At 42.5% G+C, this 17,986-nt stretch overlaps 5 protein-coding genes across 5 annotated transcripts; 4 read left to right on the forward strand and 1 right to left on the reverse strand.

The window, feature by feature from the left end:
• Positions 1–268: 268 nt before the first annotated feature.
• EAE98_004611 (uncharacterized protein) lies at positions 269–2,608 on the forward strand (the record flags this gene model as incomplete). Its single annotated transcript, XM_038952231.1, has 4 exons — positions 269–346; positions 411–606; positions 826–2,433; positions 2,493–2,608. 4 exons carry the CDS (start codon positions 269–271, stop codon positions 2,606–2,608), a joined length of 1,998 nt encoding a protein of 665 aa, XP_038811767.1.
• Positions 2,609–3,286: 678 nt separating this feature from the next.
• Positions 3,287–6,594, forward strand: EAE98_004612 (uncharacterized protein; the record flags this gene model as incomplete). The annotated part of the gene is made up of 2 exons (XM_038952232.1): positions 3,287–3,600; positions 3,678–6,594. 2 exons carry the CDS (start codon positions 3,287–3,289, stop codon positions 6,592–6,594), a joined length of 3,231 nt encoding a protein of 1,076 aa, XP_038811768.1.
• Positions 6,595–7,072: 478 nt separating this feature from the next.
• EAE98_004613 (uncharacterized protein) lies at positions 7,073–8,337 on the forward strand (the record flags this gene model as incomplete). Its single annotated transcript, XM_038952233.1, has 3 exons — positions 7,073–7,104; positions 7,197–7,627; positions 7,721–8,337. 3 exons carry the CDS (start codon positions 7,073–7,075, stop codon positions 8,110–8,112), a joined length of 855 nt encoding a protein of 284 aa, XP_038811769.1. The 3' UTR covers positions 8,113–8,337.
• Positions 8,338–12,816: 4,479 nt separating this feature from the next.
• EAE98_004614 (uncharacterized protein) lies at positions 12,817–13,023 on the reverse strand (the record flags this gene model as incomplete). Its single annotated transcript, XM_038952234.1, has 1 exon — positions 12,817–13,023. One exon carries the CDS (start codon positions 13,021–13,023, stop codon positions 12,817–12,819), a length of 207 nt encoding a protein of 68 aa, XP_038811770.1.
• Positions 13,024–16,065: 3,042 nt separating this feature from the next.
• Positions 16,066–17,393, forward strand: EAE98_004615 (uncharacterized protein; the record flags this gene model as incomplete). The annotated part of the gene is made up of 3 exons (XM_038952235.1): positions 16,066–16,267; positions 16,337–16,637; positions 16,757–17,393. 3 exons carry the CDS (start codon positions 16,066–16,068, stop codon positions 17,391–17,393), a joined length of 1,140 nt encoding a protein of 379 aa, XP_038811771.1.
• Between the last annotated feature and the right edge of the window lie 593 nt (positions 17,394–17,986).

A 17,986-nucleotide genomic window follows, 5' to 3' on the forward strand; every position in this document is an offset into this window, starting at 1 on the left:
GAGTACGGTAACTGTAGTGGCATAGAATTCGCTTGCAGTTTGCTGGTGCGGGGAGTTGCGTTGCCTCATTCGATCGGTGAAATCTGGCAAAAAGCTCCGATGAAGCTTGGAGCTAATAAATGATGGAACCTTGGAAGCTTTCAAGTACGGTCTGTACGTACGGGAACCTTGGGAAACCGATACAGCTACAGCTTGCTTATCCTGCACTTTCCTTTCCTCGTCATTTGCATCATATACGTGATCATTCAGCCCGCATGTAGAGCTAATCATGGCTCCTCATGCTGGGTTTGATACAGATCAGATTAAAGATAAAGCGAGGAAGGATTTATTATACTTATTAGAGGGTGTAAGTAAGGCCTCACCGTCTCCCATGCTGCTCGAGGTTGCAGCTGACATATTAACCCTCGCAGGTTCGCGGAAAGAAGAATCTCGTACTTGAACAGAGTTTGGCTGGTCCACTTGGCGTAATTGTCAAGTTCTCGACTCTTCAAGATTACGGTGTCGATAAGGTCTTCTTCTTAGAGAATGGCAATGCAGATGTTAGCCAGCAGAATGTCGTGTTCATTGCTAGGGGAGAGAGTGCGAAACATGCTCAATCAATAGCTGGTAAGTACTTGGTCTTTCCTGTCACTCTTCATGCTTCTTCTTTTCTTGTACCTTTGATGGGATCTCAAAAGTAGACCTTATAGCTGTATTTCTCCAACTCTATTCGGTCAGTCTTGATCCCTACATGAATAATTCTCATATATTTGAACAACACGATCATAAGCATATCTCCGATTTCAATTTGTGTTTAATGCTATCAGAACGTGCTGACAGTCTCAGATCATATCAAGCGCATGCAGCGAGAGAGCCAGACAGGACATGAATTTTCCATATTTTGGGTCCCACGAAGAACATTAGTATCAGAAAAGATTCTTGAAGAAGCTGGCGTACTGGGTGATACCAGTATTGCCGAATTTCCTCTCTATTTTCTTCCGCTGGAAAAGGACCTCTTGTCTTTGGAATTGGACGAATCATTCGAAGATTTATATCTACGAAAAGACCCAACGCCGACATTTCTCCTCGCACGTGCTTTGATGCTCATACAACAAAAACATGGCCTATTCCCTAGAATGACTGGGCAGGGTGATAATGCGAAAAGACTTGCCGATCTCCTTTTACGAATGCGACAAGAATTGATCGCCGGCGAAGATTCCAATGAAAGCAATAAACTTGGACTCTCCCCAAGTAACACGGTCGAAAGCCTCATTATTATCGATCGCGAAATTGATTACGCGACCCCTTTACTGACGCAATTGACATACGAGGGGTTGATTGACGAAGCGGTAGGTATTCAACACAATCAAGCCGATGTGGATTCATCTATTGTGGGGTCCGCTCCTCAAGCCCCTCAAGGGTCCTCGAAAACAGTCGGAGCAGCACCTGTACAAGCCAAAAAGCGGAAAATAATACTGGACTCGTCCGATAAACTTTACTCTCAACTGAGAGATACCAATTTTGCTATTGTTGGACCGCTCCTTAACAAGGTCGCACGACGCCTGAAAGATGATTATGAAAGTAGACATGGAACAAAGAGTACTGCAGAATTGAGGGACTTTGTGAACAAGCTTCCAGGTTATCAAGCCGAGCAGCAAAGCTTGAAAATACATACTGGTTTAGCAGAAGAGATAATGAAACACACTCGTACAGAACAATTCAGCAAATTGCTAGAAGTTCAACAAAATCTGGTCGCCGGTGCCGATCCTTCTTCGCAGCACGACGCCATCGAAGAGCTCATTTCTCGAGATGCCCCCCTCCCTGAAGTCTTAAGACTCTTGTGCCTGGAATCATGCATCTCTGGCGGTATCAAACCTCGCGAATTGGATATGTTCAAGAAAATGATCCTACAAGCGTATGGGTACCAGCACATGCTCACCTTGGATGCTCTGGAGAAATTGCAATTACTACTCTCAAGGACATCTCCAATGGCATCAATGATCCCTTTGACCGGAGCTGGAGTTCAAGCTGGTGCCAATACCAATTATACTTATCTGCGAAAACAACTTCGCCTAATTGTTGATGAAGTTAACGAGCACGATCCAAATGACATCGCTTATGTCTACAGTGGTTACGCGCCACTTTCGATACGCCTTGTTCAATGCATATTACAAAAACAATATATCACTTCGATGACCAGAGGAGGAAATGCGAATAATACTGCGAGTGTGGCTACTGGCGGCTCTTCTCAAGGCTGGCGAGGATTTGATGAACCATTGAAGCATGTGCGAGGCCAGACCTTCGACGAAGTACAAAAAGGGGAAGATAAAGCTGTCAAAGCGAGAGCCCTTCTCACGGGCAGTGGTGAGAAAAAGACTGTTTTTGTTGTTTTCCTAGGGGGAATAACATTTACAGAGATTGCAGCTTTGAGATTTATCGCGAAGCAAGAAGAAGGTATGCATTCCGTTATCATTCTCTAAACACTTCAACATCATTTACTAAGAGACATACAGCACGGAAGCAAATCATTATATGCACAACCTCGATCATAAATGGGAATCGGATGATGGATGTAGCTATAGAGAAGGACTCGTTGGGCAGGAGTAGTTTGCCCGACGTAACATTATGATGAACAATGAGAAATATCATGAACAAAAGATAAAAAGGGGCAGAAGTCCCAACTTACTTCAATAATAGTAATCTTAAATCAAAATATTTGCCAACAATGAAACTATGTGCAACATATCCTCTTGACCTTCCTCTTCTAGGGGTCTGGAATGCAATGCTACAATAAGATCGGAGTTCTTGCAATTTTAGGGTTCCTTGTCAACTTCGTTCCAAACTAAATAAACACCACACGTGATCGCTATCCGCATCTTTTGCCCGCCCGAGATCTCATAAGACATGATATATTCATATCGTACGACACAACGATCAACAAATCTCCTCGAGTCCTAAAAAAACTTTCATAACTTTCGCCTGCGACTCCTGATGACATAGGGAGAATTACACACATGAGACTCGGTGCGGTGTACGACATACATCGCAATATGTTGAATGATAGAGGTGAGGCCAATCCACGTGTAAGACGTACATCTCTATATATTAGTTATATGAAGGTTCTAACACCACCAGAACAGATATTTGAGAGTACATTATATCGAATTGGACAATAATAAGGGGTTATTTCGGCTCGTGGCTTGAGGCTGTTCATGGGCAATTCGTCGTCTCGCAACTCTGAGCCTCCGAACATACTTTTATATCAAAGCATTCCAAGGAAGAAGTCACCGGGTTTGGACCTCCCAGCATGGCAACCACGATGGATGCCCAGATAAGTCAACAAGATGACTTGGGTCACGATACATTGATGGGATTTCAAGAATTAGATTCCCATCTTGCCATATTTGAGTCTACGGAGAACCGAAGAGATTCATCTACCCCGGGTACTATATCTACTCCTGGCTTCGATGCAACAATCGACACCATTGAAACGCAACCTACTTTTGAGAACTTTGAGCATACCATTATCGTTGATACCTCGACTGATCATTTCCAGTCTGATATCAAATCCCGTGCAAGGGTCAACAAAGATCCTAAACCTAGTACTAACGGCGATAAGAAGTATGTATTGATGAATCATCTCCTCTTGTCTTTTGAAGTTCTCAATTGAGCTGTCAATGTTAATTGGCTTTTATTAGTAGAGCTGCGCGCCAATTAAAACACGCGTCGGATGGCAACATACACCTACAGCCCGAAAGCGCTCAAGACTCTTTAGCCTCTTCAATGACTACAGATCATGATGATGGTTCCTCTTCACTGTCCTCATTGTCAAGCCATCCTAATTCTCCAACAGTCGATAAAAATTCCGGGGTTGTTACAAAGGCGTCATCCTTGAGTGGAAATAGACCGACATATAATGTACGTCCGAAAGAATCGATACCTACGGATGTTCATCCAGCAGAATATGCCAGACAATGTATTGCTGCAGCAGAATCGTCACGACTCAGTCCATACACTCTACATCCAGAGGAGTATCATATGTTACGTGGGCATATAAGCCATCAACAGGTCACGACGTATCTCAATATCAGAAATGGAATACTCCGGCTCTGGACACGTAATCCCTCGATACATGTAATGAGAGATGAAGCTATTGGGTGTGCAAGAGACGCCCGTTGGTTTGAAACTGCTCGGGTTTGTCACGAATGGTTATCTAGGCGTGGTTACATCAACTACGGTTGTCTCGAGAATCCAGAGTCCAAGATAGATAAAAGCGAGATGCAAGGAACTGGACCTAGGCGCACCGTCGCTGTCATTGGAGCTGGTATGTCTGGCTTAGGTTGCGCTAGGCAATTAGAAAGTCTCTTTGCCCAATTCGAACATCGTTTCCATGAAATGGGTGAGGCATTACCTCGTGTAGTCATAGTTGAAGGCAGAGACCGAGTTGGTGGAAGAGTTTACTCCCGTCAATTCGAATCACGACCAGAATATCCAACTCTGTTTCCTGGTAGTCGATACACCGCAGAAATGGGTGGCATGATTATTACTGGATTTGATCGTGGCAATCCTTTGAATATCATCGTAAGAGGACAACTGGCGCTACCTTATCATCCGTTGAAGCCGGATACCACGATATATGATGATGGCCACCCAGTTGACCTCCAACGCGACCAACAAGCCGAGAAGCTTTTCAATTACATTCTCGATCGTGTTGGCGAGTATAAATTTAAGATCCCACTACCGCCTCTTATAGATGGTGATAGAGACCATTTAGAAGCAGGACGCGATGGTAATGGGGATGGGTCGAGAACCATCAGCGAGGTTGAGAACAGAGCCAGTATTACCCCGCAGTCTGCAGCAAGTGAAAAGTCATCTGCTGCCGAAGAAATGGTGCCTGTGGCATCGGATAGGCTCACTGGCAGAGCTCATTTGGAGCCAGGAATTCCAGCCGTGCATACTGCTGCTTACAAAGCTCGCGAGATTGGATGGCAGCTTAGGGATGGCATCGGTATTGAATCTGACCTCGACCTTGAACGCTCGACGAGTAAGGAGAATGCTACACTTGGGTCGGTATTCGATGACGCGATTCGACAATATATGAGAATGATTGATTTCACACCCCTCGATCTCAGACTTATCAATTGGCATGTTGCAAATCTTGAATATAGCAATGCGATTACTTGCAATAAATTAAGTCTGGGGGGCTGGGATCTAGATGCTGGTAATGAATGGGAAGGCAAGCATACAATGGTCACAGGGGGCTACCAACAAGTCCCCCGAGGCCTATTGAATTTTCCCCGGTTACTGGATGTGAAGAAGAAGAGTGCAGTAAAACGCATTTGTTATAATCCTCATGGTACTATTTCCTCAAGTAGGATTGACTGTGAAAATGGCGAATCAATCGAGGCGAATTATATCGTGTCCACTATCCCACTGGGTGTTTTGAAGCAGAATAAGATCGAATTCGAACCCAAATTACCTTCATGGAAAACCGGAGCAATTCAGCGAATTGGATATGGAATCCTCAATAAAGTCATATTGGTCTTCAAAGAGCCTTTCTGGGATCAAAGCCGAGATATCTTTGGGACCCTTCGTAATCCACCCAACAAGTCCAGTTTGGAACAAGGAGAATACTTCACACACAGAGGAAGATTTTTTCAGTGGTTCAATTGCACCAACACTTCCGGCGTGCCAACTCTGTTAGCTCTCATGGCTGGCGATGCAGCATTTTACACAGAGAAGACCTCAAACGAAGAATTGGTAACTGAGGCTACAACCGTTCTACGAGGAGTTTTCGGTGATCATATTCCTATGCCTGTAGAGTCAATTGTTACTCGTTGGGGTCAAGACCAATTCTCTCGCGGCAGTTACTCTTACACAGGACCAAATTTTCAAAGTGATGATTATGGGGTTATGGCAAAGCCTGTTGGCAATCTCTTCTTTGGTGGAGAGCATACTTGTGGTACACATCCAGCCACTGTTCATGGAGCTTACATATCGGGTCTCAGGGCAGCCTCTGAGGTATTAGAGTCTATCATTGGACCAATAGAAATACCAGAACGTCTTGTTCCACCCAAAGAGTCGGCGTCAAAGAGAAAGGCCGAGGCCATTGAAGTGCCCAAGGATCCGAAGCAAGCTCGTCTCGAAGCGTATGAAATCGAAATATGGAATGCGATATATGCCAAGCTTGGTGATCGACCTTGGAAACCTTCAAAGAACCACTCTAATTCCTATCAGATGTATAGTAAAGATACATGGGAGGAAGCCAAAAGGAAATGCGAGGAAGGACGACGACCAGGGAAAGGTAAACCGATCACCAACGAAGTTAAGAAAATGATCACGAAAATGTGGAATGAAGCTCCAGAGGATGTAAAGAAACCTTATGTTGACAAGGCTCTCGAACGAAAGCAGATTTATCAAGATGCTGTTACGGAATATAATGTAAAGTCGGCGAAATGGGATAAAGATGCTTGGGATTTTCGAGTACAATATGAAAAGGATCACCCAAGCTTGCCGGGTCCAGACGAAGATATTGGTAGTCCTTGGAGACGCGATAGAAGAGCTAAGAGAACGAGTGGTTATGCTGAAGATTCTGAATCGGAACTGGATTTGTAAAATGGATTCCTGGGTTTGCATTGCATTCGCATTGTACGATAAGTATGGGTCATGATTCATTACAATGGAGTTATTACATTGGTCCGGGAAACTTTCAAAGGGGTGGTGGTTAAACTCTGGCGTATGGGTGAAACTCTGATGGAGGGAACTTGGTCCAAACAGGAGGACGGTGAATGGATGGGTTGCATATAGCTGATTTTTCTTGCTTGGGTCTTTTTGACTCAATGTTGTATGTATGTACGCCTAAAATAGCATATACATAATTTCTCAATGCAATAAATAATGTTGCTTGCAAATATCCCGACTTACCATTTTTTAATGAATATCCATACCTAAAGTTTCCTCAGAATCTGCGAACATCAAATAGTCGTTATCGTTAATCAGACCCTTGCTTTCGCTAAAACGTACCTCTAACGTCAACCCCTCCATCTTCAACATTGACAACGCAAGCTCCATACTTCATACAACCACCTTCAAAATGGCAGAAGTCGATCAATTTGATAGCGCGCTGTAAGTTGTTGCTTCCTTTTTCTTAGCCCAAGATTCGAAATCTGCGAATGAAAACTCATTTACGGAACGTACCAACTGATCAACCTCTACAGGGATCTCCTCCGCCGTCTCAACCCAAAACATACCACCACCCATTTAAACTCTCTTATTGACCTCGTTCCCTCCTTGACAGAAGATCTCCTGAGCTCTGTCGATCAACCTCTTACTATTTCTCGCTGTCGCAAAACTGGTCGCGATTACCTTCTCTGCGATTATAACCGTGATGGCGATAGCTATCGTTCCCCATGGAGTGGTGAATTCGAGACACCTGTAGGTGGTACAACACCTGGTGGTATTGATGATCAGGGAAACAATGATGGAGCTGGAGAAGGTGCTGTTCCTAGTGAACGGGTCAGAAAAATGGAGATTAGAGCAAATGAGGCTTTTGATGTTTACAGGGAGTTATATTATGAGGGTGGTGTTAGTAGTGTTTATTTCTGGAACTTGGATGATGGATTTGCGGGTGTGGTTTTATTGAAGAAAGGTGAGAATTATTTCTTTTGATACTTTTTGAGTCGTCATATCTGGTATATTGAGAGGTGGTCATTTATTATGGAAGCTAATTCGATATTCATAGTTGCACCTTCATCGTCCAACTCCGCCGGTTCTTGGGACAGCATTCACGTATTCGAAGCTGTTGACCGTGCTCGTACCGCCCATTACAAGCTCACATCTACCGTAATTCTTTCCCTCTCTACCAATGGCAATGAGCTCGGCGAAATGGATCTTAGCGGAAACATGACACGACAAATTGAAGCAGATTTACCAATTCAAGATGATGCGGAACATATAGCTAATATTGGAAGACTTGTCGAGGATATGGAGTTGAAGATGAGAAACCTGTTACAAGAGGTTTATTTTGGAAAGGCAAAGGATGTAGTTGGTGATTTGAGAAGTTTGGGAAGCTTGAGTGAGGGGGCCAAAGAAAGAAAGGTTAGGGGTGAAATGTTGGATGCTATGAAGAGGTAGATAGATAGACAAGGGGCAGATAGGTAGATAAGTGTGGTATATAGAGCGTTTTGGAATGGGGCAAGCTTAGATGAATGGAGTGGGACATGTGTTATGTTTGCATGAGATATGAAAATACAGGAGCATTTTATTCTTTGCTATTGAAAGCCGTATAATTGAGTTCCGTTAAATCACCTATTCTGTATACTATTATTTCTACTCGAGGTCTATCTGCTGGTTACAATACTTGAGCTCTCACAAACACATTCATCTGGGGGGGAGATCTATGAACAAAATAAATCACGTAAAAACAATTTTCGAATATATATTTGAATGATTGTGCTGCCATGAAACATTGAATGCATTTGACTATCTAACCCGAATGTAAACAATAAGTATTCGATTGTTATGTTCGAATTGGAACATTGAAAGCATTTAGAACATCCATTGTCCATAAGCTTTGTTTGGTGTGCAGCTCGTTCATCCCGTGAATTCGAAGGGTCAACCCCAAACACATCCCCATTACATCGATATCAAAATGTCTCTTTTCGATTTCCAAACTTCTTGTATGCATGGCATACATAGTTTTGAAAATCTACCCCAGAATTTTAATCATCTTTTCACCTTCTCTCACTATTTTCTTTACATCGCTAAGGGAAGGGGGTGAGCTGCTAACCCCCTCTGTCCAAATCCCCTTCCACAATGTTAAAGAACTTCAAAATCTTTATACAACCCGAATTTGACATACAAGACCATTCATTAGGATACAACTATATCGTACAATCTAATCTATTACAATCTCTTACAGCATGAAAGTGCCTCATATACAGAAAACTTCGGCACGCTTATTTTCTTGCCGGTGCTAAAACAGTATTGTCCTCTCCCACTCCGACACCTCAACCTCGTATCTCCACTTACACTAAATGCCACTATACCTATTTGATCTTCGTCTTTCCGTTTTTCTCATTGCACACAATATACACAAAAAATAAGCGCCCCTACCAATCAAATCGGCTCGGGCTTCTGGCGCAATGGCAACGCGTTTGACTTCGACTTCTGTTAGAAATAACAGTCCTCTCCATCAAAAGATTGCAGGTTCGATCCCTGCGGAGCTCATTCTGTTTTTGCGAGTCTGGAGGTCTAGGAGGAACGTTTTGCAGTTGAAAATGTGTAAATTAGTTGAGATTTGAGGAAGTTGTGGGAGTTTGAAGTTTTTGGTGATGAGAAGGATGGGGGTGGGTGGAACGGGATCGCGGGTTTAAAGTGGAGTTGTGGAATGGATTAGACTTGTGAATGGAATGCTTTTGATATGGAATAGTGATGATTGGAGAGGAAAAGGAAAGGAAATCATCGTTTGCACTTCTGCCTTTCTAGCGAAGGGAGGTTGAGAGGGAGTATGCTATTCATGTTCATATATCCTGGGGGTCAAATATTTCAAGCCTGGAGAATCTAAGGAGGACTCAATGAAGATTCGAAAATGAATTGATGGAATTAAATAGTGGTGGTGTTTACCGTGTGGGGAGAAAGGAAGCATGTTACCGATTAGCTGTCTTTTGGGTATCTCGTTTCAGCAGAAGGGAATGAGATAGCGGTATTGTTCTAGCTGCAGACTTTTTGTATAGAATCATCGGAAGGATTTGGTGAATAGATATTGTGAGTCTATTCAATGGAAAAGGTTTTAGAAGGTCAACACCAGGTCTTGTAGGAAAGAAAAGTATGGAAGCTTTTTGACGTGTCTATTGACAGGATCAAGGAGACCTTTAGACTCTCACTTATATTAGATTCTCTCTAAAGTCGTAGTTCATTTTAGAGCAGTATGTAAGTAGTCAGTGAATGTGCAAAATTAGTTGAATGACAGAATTGATGTCGTGGAGATCCATGGATACTCTGTACATCGGTTAAATTGTATTCGAGGCTGATCCGGTTATCTCTATGAGTACGGAAAATCCAATACCTACACTTAACTAGAATAATACTTTGAGGATATTATATCATGATACCTACCTGCATTAACTTGATTTTTGCCAAAAATGAATACTCCTTAAATTTTGAATTCGCGATATTAATTGTCTTATTTGATTTCGCATATTGGAAAGAGTGCATATTTTCGACGTCCTAATTTTTTCGTTCTATTGAAGGTCATATCATCTGTTGGTGAATATGTCAACTTTGAGCATGATCTGTGAATAATCGTCGAAAAGTAAAAGTGAATATTTGTTTTCACTATTTAACGCCTTCTACGATATACCATATGATTTTACAATCCACCAGTCAAACTGGTACATTCAGAGACGATCTATAGCCGACACTGAATCATCATCAAGAGAGGGGGGAGGGATAGCCGGTATGGAAGTTAATTTAGCCTCACATTCGTAGTTCAACGTCAGTCACACTGAAATCAAATGCCTTCAAGTTTCTGGCTTCAAGTCGTTTCATGATATTCACCATACAAAATACGATACAGAATATCCAGAAGCATTTGGGCATCTACTTTTTTCAACCCCCAGATTCAAAAAGATATACACAGGGCTTCTCAAGCAATTAGATCACATCATACAGATCACATCAAATCTAAACAAATACCTCCATACATACACGCACCTCTTACACGCACCTCTCAGCAAAAATTTCCTCCCATCCTCTTACTCATCTCTTTACCTTCCTCCCTCGCCATCCCTACCCCTTCCTCCCTACCAACGCATAGCCCACGCGTCCAAACAAATTCTATATCCTCCAAATCCTACCCTCCGAGATAATCGCAATCGAATCGGTATCTCAAATCTGGATTTAGTATATCTGTATGCATTTTATCAGTATAGGTAGATTTACCACCAACACTAGTGTATATGAATATGGATATCTGGGCTCTTATTGTATATCTACCGGTACATACTGCGCAGGGCACAAGCAGGGTGTCCAACAGTCCGGACTGCAGTCCAACAAAAAAGTTAATAATTTCCCAAACCAATTAGAACATTCAAATCATCTGAGATGTTGAATTATTGAACTCTTTTCAAACTTCTAATGACTTTCAGACATTCAAACCCCTATGTTGTTGGACGGCAGTTCGGAATATTGGATACCCTGTGGACCAGGCAGGTAGCACAAGTTGCTCAGATTTCACGGGCTCACATAATGGATCCGCAGAGATGTGATTTAAGATATTGTACACAATCGTAAGTTCACGCTCAGGCTCAAACTCAATGCCGATTTCAGCCCCAAGCAAGATTTTACCCCTCTCATTATTTTTCACCCGGAGCTTCATGTCCGGATGGGAATACTCATTCTCCATATTGGTAATCATATGATGGGTATGGATTTGCAAGTGCGTATTCTTATCCATTGTATTCGAATATGGGATACACGTATAATATGTATCTGCTGAGGAATACGGGGCCGTGGTATTGGGGAGGATGAGGTTAAGGAGAATGGCTATTTGTGTTTGTGGGATACACAAGATAGATATATCATAGTGTTAAAGAATTGGGGAAAACCATGGCGAGGAGACTACATGTGTGAATTGATGGGACGGTTATACCGAAGTAGCTGGGAGAGAGGGCTTTACCTCAAGGTTTAGAATGAGACGGAAGGGACGGAATGGTAACATATTGGATTAGGCAACTCTTTGACGTTACAGCGAACAAACTTGTTCTTTGAAGTCAAGCACAATGATACTGAGGTCCGGAATCTTCATCCGCAGAGTGCCAATGTCGTTTTCAATCTATGCTATTAAAGAAATAGCTCGCGAAAGAATTTCAATCGACGATTCCTCCCCTATCTTCATGCAAGGACAAATGTGAAAGCAATTAAAAATCAAAAGATGCCAATGATACCCTATGAGACTCGGGAGTCTAGTCAAACATTCACACCACTTGTGGTCAAGGTATCCGTTAGTCCGGGTTGGCAGACTAGATGGAAGCTTTCAGTATTTAAACGCAAACGCAATTCAACATTCGAAATGGAATCAACACATCAAGACATTCGAATGTTCCGATTGGATGCCGAATCCTAAAGCTTTTCATTGCCGGACTGCAATCCGAACTATTGGGAAACCCTGCTTGTGCTACGATTTGGAATTCCAAATGTCACCACCGCCCCCAAAAACGATATCAAACCTCGTGTTGCAAATTTGTTCATGCATGAGTCTCAAATATAATCTCATCGTAAATGAGGTGTTGGTGTTTGTATTCCAAAGAAGAAATTCATCCCAGTTCATGCCCTCATTTACCGTGCATATCTTCTGCATTCAAAATATTTTTTCGGAAATTCTCGAATCCTTCTAGAAAAGTCGGTACTTAGGCGCCACGACTTTAATATGCATGTGACGCTGAGCAAAAGTAGTTGCACTCAAAAATGTAATTGTAAGAAGAAATTCGCATTTGATTTGATGGAACAGTGATATGCAGGTGGTCGGAATAATCAAACACAACGAGAGATGAGATGACGAACCCCTTTGCAATTTCCGTTTCAGATATTTCTATGCAGGAGATGGAAGGTTGAGGAAGGTGCCAGGTGGTTTAAATGAACTGAAGATGACTTGCATACTACTTGTATGTATGCAGGTGAATGAGTTTCGAGAACTTTTCTCTTCTCGATTGTTCCTGCATGAGCCCGGCCACCGGGTGGAACTATATCCAATGAACATGATAACAATATCTGAACCTCTTGCCTTATGAATCTTGCCAAGTTATAGAGGCTCGATGCGGTGCTTGAATAACAAAAAGGTTATTGTCGGCGCTTGAAGTGTTTTTTTCTGATCGCTTTGCCAAGTACCCCGGAGTTGCGTTCGGCATTGCGGATATGAACTCTATTGTATTGCCCATCTTGAATCGTGGATCTGAACAAGAAAAGTACTATAGGAACTGCCCCTCTCGATCTATCGAATCTCACAATTGGGACCTCATTGCCTGTGCGTGCGTGATAGGTGGCCATGTTGTATGGGGGAATGAGGCCTGTGCTAATTAGATTGTGTACGGATTTGGCTTTCACCATGATGTTTGCCGCGGAGGATGCCCCCCTCGGCCCCCCTATCTGTACTCGAACCCTGGCCACTGCTGACCTACTCGGCATAGGAGATTAAAGCGAAAACCCTTCTACCCATACTGTAGGCTTTTCATCGGAACTGGAGGGTAGGAATAAGAGCCCCGAGGATGCAAGGATAGATTATAGGAAAACTGGCAAAGTACCGAAGTTGGTTCGACATGATGAAATCTTGTTATTGCTGTTTTTATCTTTTACTCGGCAGCTCAATGTAACCATAACTGTATCGAGGCGGTCGAGGGGAGATTGGTACGTTCGCCCTCGATCTTCTTTCCTCTCGATGCATCTCTCTCCAAGCATCTTGCCATCGTGTTTTACCATTTTAAAAGTGGCAACAAACAAATTGATGATATTTTCGGAAGACAACTGTTCCTAATGAGATCCACCCATCTAATCAGTCAGGTGGTTGAAATCAAATCAATGGAGTGATTTTTGGGTGCAGTAAAGAGTATAGAGTAGGGGTCGGTGTCGGTGTCGGTCAAGCAGGGTCTTAATAGTTTGGTAGACTAAAAGTGGTAACATCCGCAGGAAGCGGCAACTAAAAATTGAAATTGACAGGCACAAGAACAAGAGCAAGGGCTGGAAAGGGTAAAACAGTTGAACTACTCTGAAATCCGTATAGTGTGCTCACTAACAAGGAAGATTAGACAGGAATTTTGGGACCCCATTAACCTACATGATCTCTAATAGGAAATCCTCTAATCTTCCAATCGTCTAAATCTTCTAGAAGAACCTGCAATGGAACTCTGGAGGCATGTCGAGCTGAGATCCTAGACCGTTGTGCAGTGCAGTGTATACAGATATGTAATCACATCGTCTAATTGCAGTCTACTTGCATATGTGTGAACTAATAAGAGTCAAGTAGAGTCAAGTAGAGTAGAGTAGAGTATCAAAGATTCCAAGATTCAGAAACATCAAACTACCTAGGTAGCTGAACCAGAAACATATGATACGCAATGCGTGGCGCGTTGTGAGTGAAGAAACCCTGAAGTATCAAGATATAACAATCAAAATGAGTTCAGTCCTTTTGACTCTCTTCTAAGTTCTAACCATCCTCAAGCCATCTTCCGAGAACTCTCTTGCCTGATATAAAGTACATATACGGGGATACAAATGAGGATCATCCAGTTGTAGCCAATTAATCTTTGAAGAAATCCACCTTTAAGCTTTTAATAATTTTGACATGTTCCACAAATAAGGAAGATCATAGAGGTATGTTCCTGTAAAGAGTACTCGTATCTAACTCCATCTCCATCTTCTAACATGCAAGCACGTAAACGTTCGGTTATTCGCCATCTCTTCCATCTATGATCCATTCCATCCCATCATTCAAAAAAAATTCATCATTTCATCACATCACATCGAGTAGCTCCTGCAGAAGGAGACCTTGGAGACCCAGGGTGTATTAGAGTGCCCAAGTTAAATCCCAATTGCGGGACTACCCATCCTTTAGCCATTGCATCGAAACACACACACACACACACACATATACTTACACACTGACTTCCATATACGTTTTCATGAACTTCCGAGATCAAGGCTTCTTGCATCTCATAGTAAGTACATACTACCCACATTGGTTTTACCTTATATTCTACTACAGATGCAAATCGATCAATATATGCCACTTGATCGTTGACAAGAAGGGATAGACTCCCTTCCCCAGCCCCAAAAGAACGCTCTTAAACTTGCCAGATCTGTGGTAATCTGTTCTGCATCTCAATATGTCGTGTATATCTTCAGATCGCAATACTTGATTCATCTATTTTCTATAACTTCCTTTTCTTGTGGCGTACATGTTGTCTTAGATTATATTACTAGGTAGTATGTACGGTTTTACACTACTCATGAATTCCTCCTTCCTGATTCGTAGATTTTCACTTGGTTTCTGCTCTGCCGCTCTGCCTGCATACATATCCATTTCGTAGCTGACGATCCTTCAGAAAATGAGATAGAAATACTCCGGCTTCGTGTGTTGTGGTTCATAATCCAAGGTGCCCTAGAATTTTATTACCTTATTCCTTTATTCACTACTATGTTATTGATCTAAAGTATGCATGGGTAATATCAAGGTGTCTAGATAGCTATCTAGGAAGAGACGGAGAAGCAAAAGGGAGGATATGGACGAAATGAGAGGAGTAAGAGGAATGAGCGTGATGAGAGAAGTTGAGAGAGTAGAGCAACCCCCTATCATAGACATATTGTAATTAGACACCCGCGTATTTCTTCACCAAAAAGACAAAAAAAGGGTCCAAGGGACCTCAGATGTTGACCTCACGACTAGATGGGTATACTACTCCGTATACTATTAACGAGAACGAGGACCTACTTTTGATAAAGATACTTGTCCCTAACGTGTAAAGAAAAAGAATGCATCTCTTCGTACTATGTACGTAGGTAGTATCTAATTCTCATCTCCAGTTTTCTGCATATACATAGTACATACGTAGGATATGGTATATACTCCGTACACAAAACGAGGACCACCTAGACCACACACACCATCAAAACGAGACAAGGGAAAGATTCCCTCCACTCCCCCCCCCCTCGCCGCACACATACAGATTAGATTGACCTTACCCAAAGCCCTACCGCATACCGACTTTCTAAATAAATTATATTTCTTGAAATCTTCTTGGAATGCTCCATCTACAGACAAGACAAACTTTGATATTTCTTTAATTTAAGAACACGGGAAATCCATCCTCTTGGTGTCCATCATTCTATCACATCTCCATATTAAATACTTCTGAAGGATAACCACAGACCACAAGAAGACCATAATACCTCGTTCTTCAATAATATCTTCAAACCTTCATCCACAAATCCACACCTCATCCTTTCTGCGCAACAACCCTTTTTTCGTTGTCCCAAGATCCTCTCCCGAAAACCGTCAAAAGTCAAACACCAACACCAGGCGAGATATACACAAACATGGCGGAGAAGCCAGCGGTTCTCATCATCGGAGGTCTCGGATACATAGGACGATTCCTCGCATTACACATTCATAAAAACAATCTAGCATCTGAAGTTCGGATTGTGGATAAAGTGCTCCCGCAGCTAGCATGGCTGGCACCAGAGTTTGCGGATGCTTGTTCGAATGATAAATTCATGCAAGCGGATGCCAGTAAAGAGCGTATGTTCATACTTCTGTAATCCTTCTATCCCGTCTGTCCATTGGTCTAACATTTCACGTCCTCTCTAGAATCGCTACCGAGAATCTTCGATCGCGCGGATGGGAAACAATGGGATTACGTCTTCAACTGTGGAGGAGAGACAAGATATTCACAAGAAGATGAGGTCTACAAGGTTCGCTCGCTGGCGCTGAGTATTGCGGTTGGAAAAGAAGCTGCGAAGAGGGGCGTCAAAGCTTTCGTAGAACTGAGTACAGGAATGGTATATAAATCAGATTCGACACCAAGTAAAGAAGGCGACAAATTGAAGCCTTGGAGTAAGATCGCGACTTTTAAACTGCAGGCCGAAGAGGCACTGGCTAAGATTGAGGGGTAAGTTTAAATTTCTTATCTGCGACTCTGCATGGCTGAAAGGGACACATGAGGGGTGCCCAGAGAGGCCTTATATTCTCCTTGCTTCCTTTCATAACTAAACGACCATCTTCATTTAGATTAAACCTCATTATTGTTCGTTTGGCACACGTATACGGCGACTATGCTTCACAATTCGTTTCTACTGCCCTCACAATGGCACGCATCTATCAACATCTTGACGAAGAAATGAAATTTCTGTGGACGAAGGATTTGCGCGTGAATACAGTAAACATAAATGATACTTGCAGAGCGCTTTGGGCGGTCGCAGAATGGTATGCCGTCTCTGAAAAGCCAAACTGGGACGTCAAATCTATGGGCAACATTCCTACTTTTAATGTTGTGGACAAGGGGGAAACATCACAAAAAACCATGGCCGAACTTATTGGTCAGATTTTTGGCATCAAAACTGGGTTCCAAGGACAACTCGTTAGCACTTTCGCAAAGATGAATTTGGATAGTGTTGTGGATGATATCAACGAAGAGGTACTTGGTCCCTGGGCTGATCTTCTCGAGGAAGCGGGCATCACACGACCGGGCCCTCTTACACCATTCATGGAGAAGGAATTGTTGAAGGATACCGATTTGAGCATGGACGGGAGCAGGATTGAGAAGGTAGTCGGGTTCAAGTATGAACACCCAAAAATTACAAAGGAATTGTTGCAGGGTATGATCGATAGTTATATCCGAATAGGCTGGTGGCCTGTTGCAAAATAGACACTCTACCTTCTCCTTCTCCTCGCCCTCATTTTTCCATCTTTTCATCCTTCCCATTCCATTTTTCACAGGAAAATAAGACAGGGGAAAGAAAAAGGGTTAGACATACAACACCCACATCATTGTCAAATACGAACCCTATCCCGGAACACCTCTGCTACTTAAACAGCACTCCTCTATCACCCAAATCCTTGAAACGAAGTAACGATAAACGAGCAACGGACGCATGCGAAAACATACCCACGAAAAGTCAAAGTTAACAGATTGCTTCATACCCATTGTTCTATGTATTCCTGCTCTCTTGTTTCCTGCGCCCGCCTGCCTTGTTGTCTCCCTTTGCCTTCATTTGATGGCGAATGGAAAAAGGTTATTCGACATTGATACCATCTTTGCATTTTCCTTGCGTTGTCTTTCTTCTTAGCTTCACTTTGATTCATTTCATTTTTTCTTTCATCTCGATTCATTTACTTGATTTTTTCAAATCTATTCAATTCTAGAAAGTAGGACAGAGGAGAAAGATCACCTGTATCTGTACGTACTTATTATTCATTCATGTATATGTATACCAAAATATTTTACAGACAGCTCTTTTA

This window comes from Botrytis deweyae (assembly GCF_014898535.1).
Source record: "Botrytis deweyae strain B1 chromosome Unknown BDEW_008, whole genome shotgun sequence".
In the NCBI taxonomy this organism is placed as follows: Eukaryota; Fungi; Ascomycota; class Leotiomycetes; order Helotiales; family Sclerotiniaceae; genus Botrytis; species Botrytis deweyae.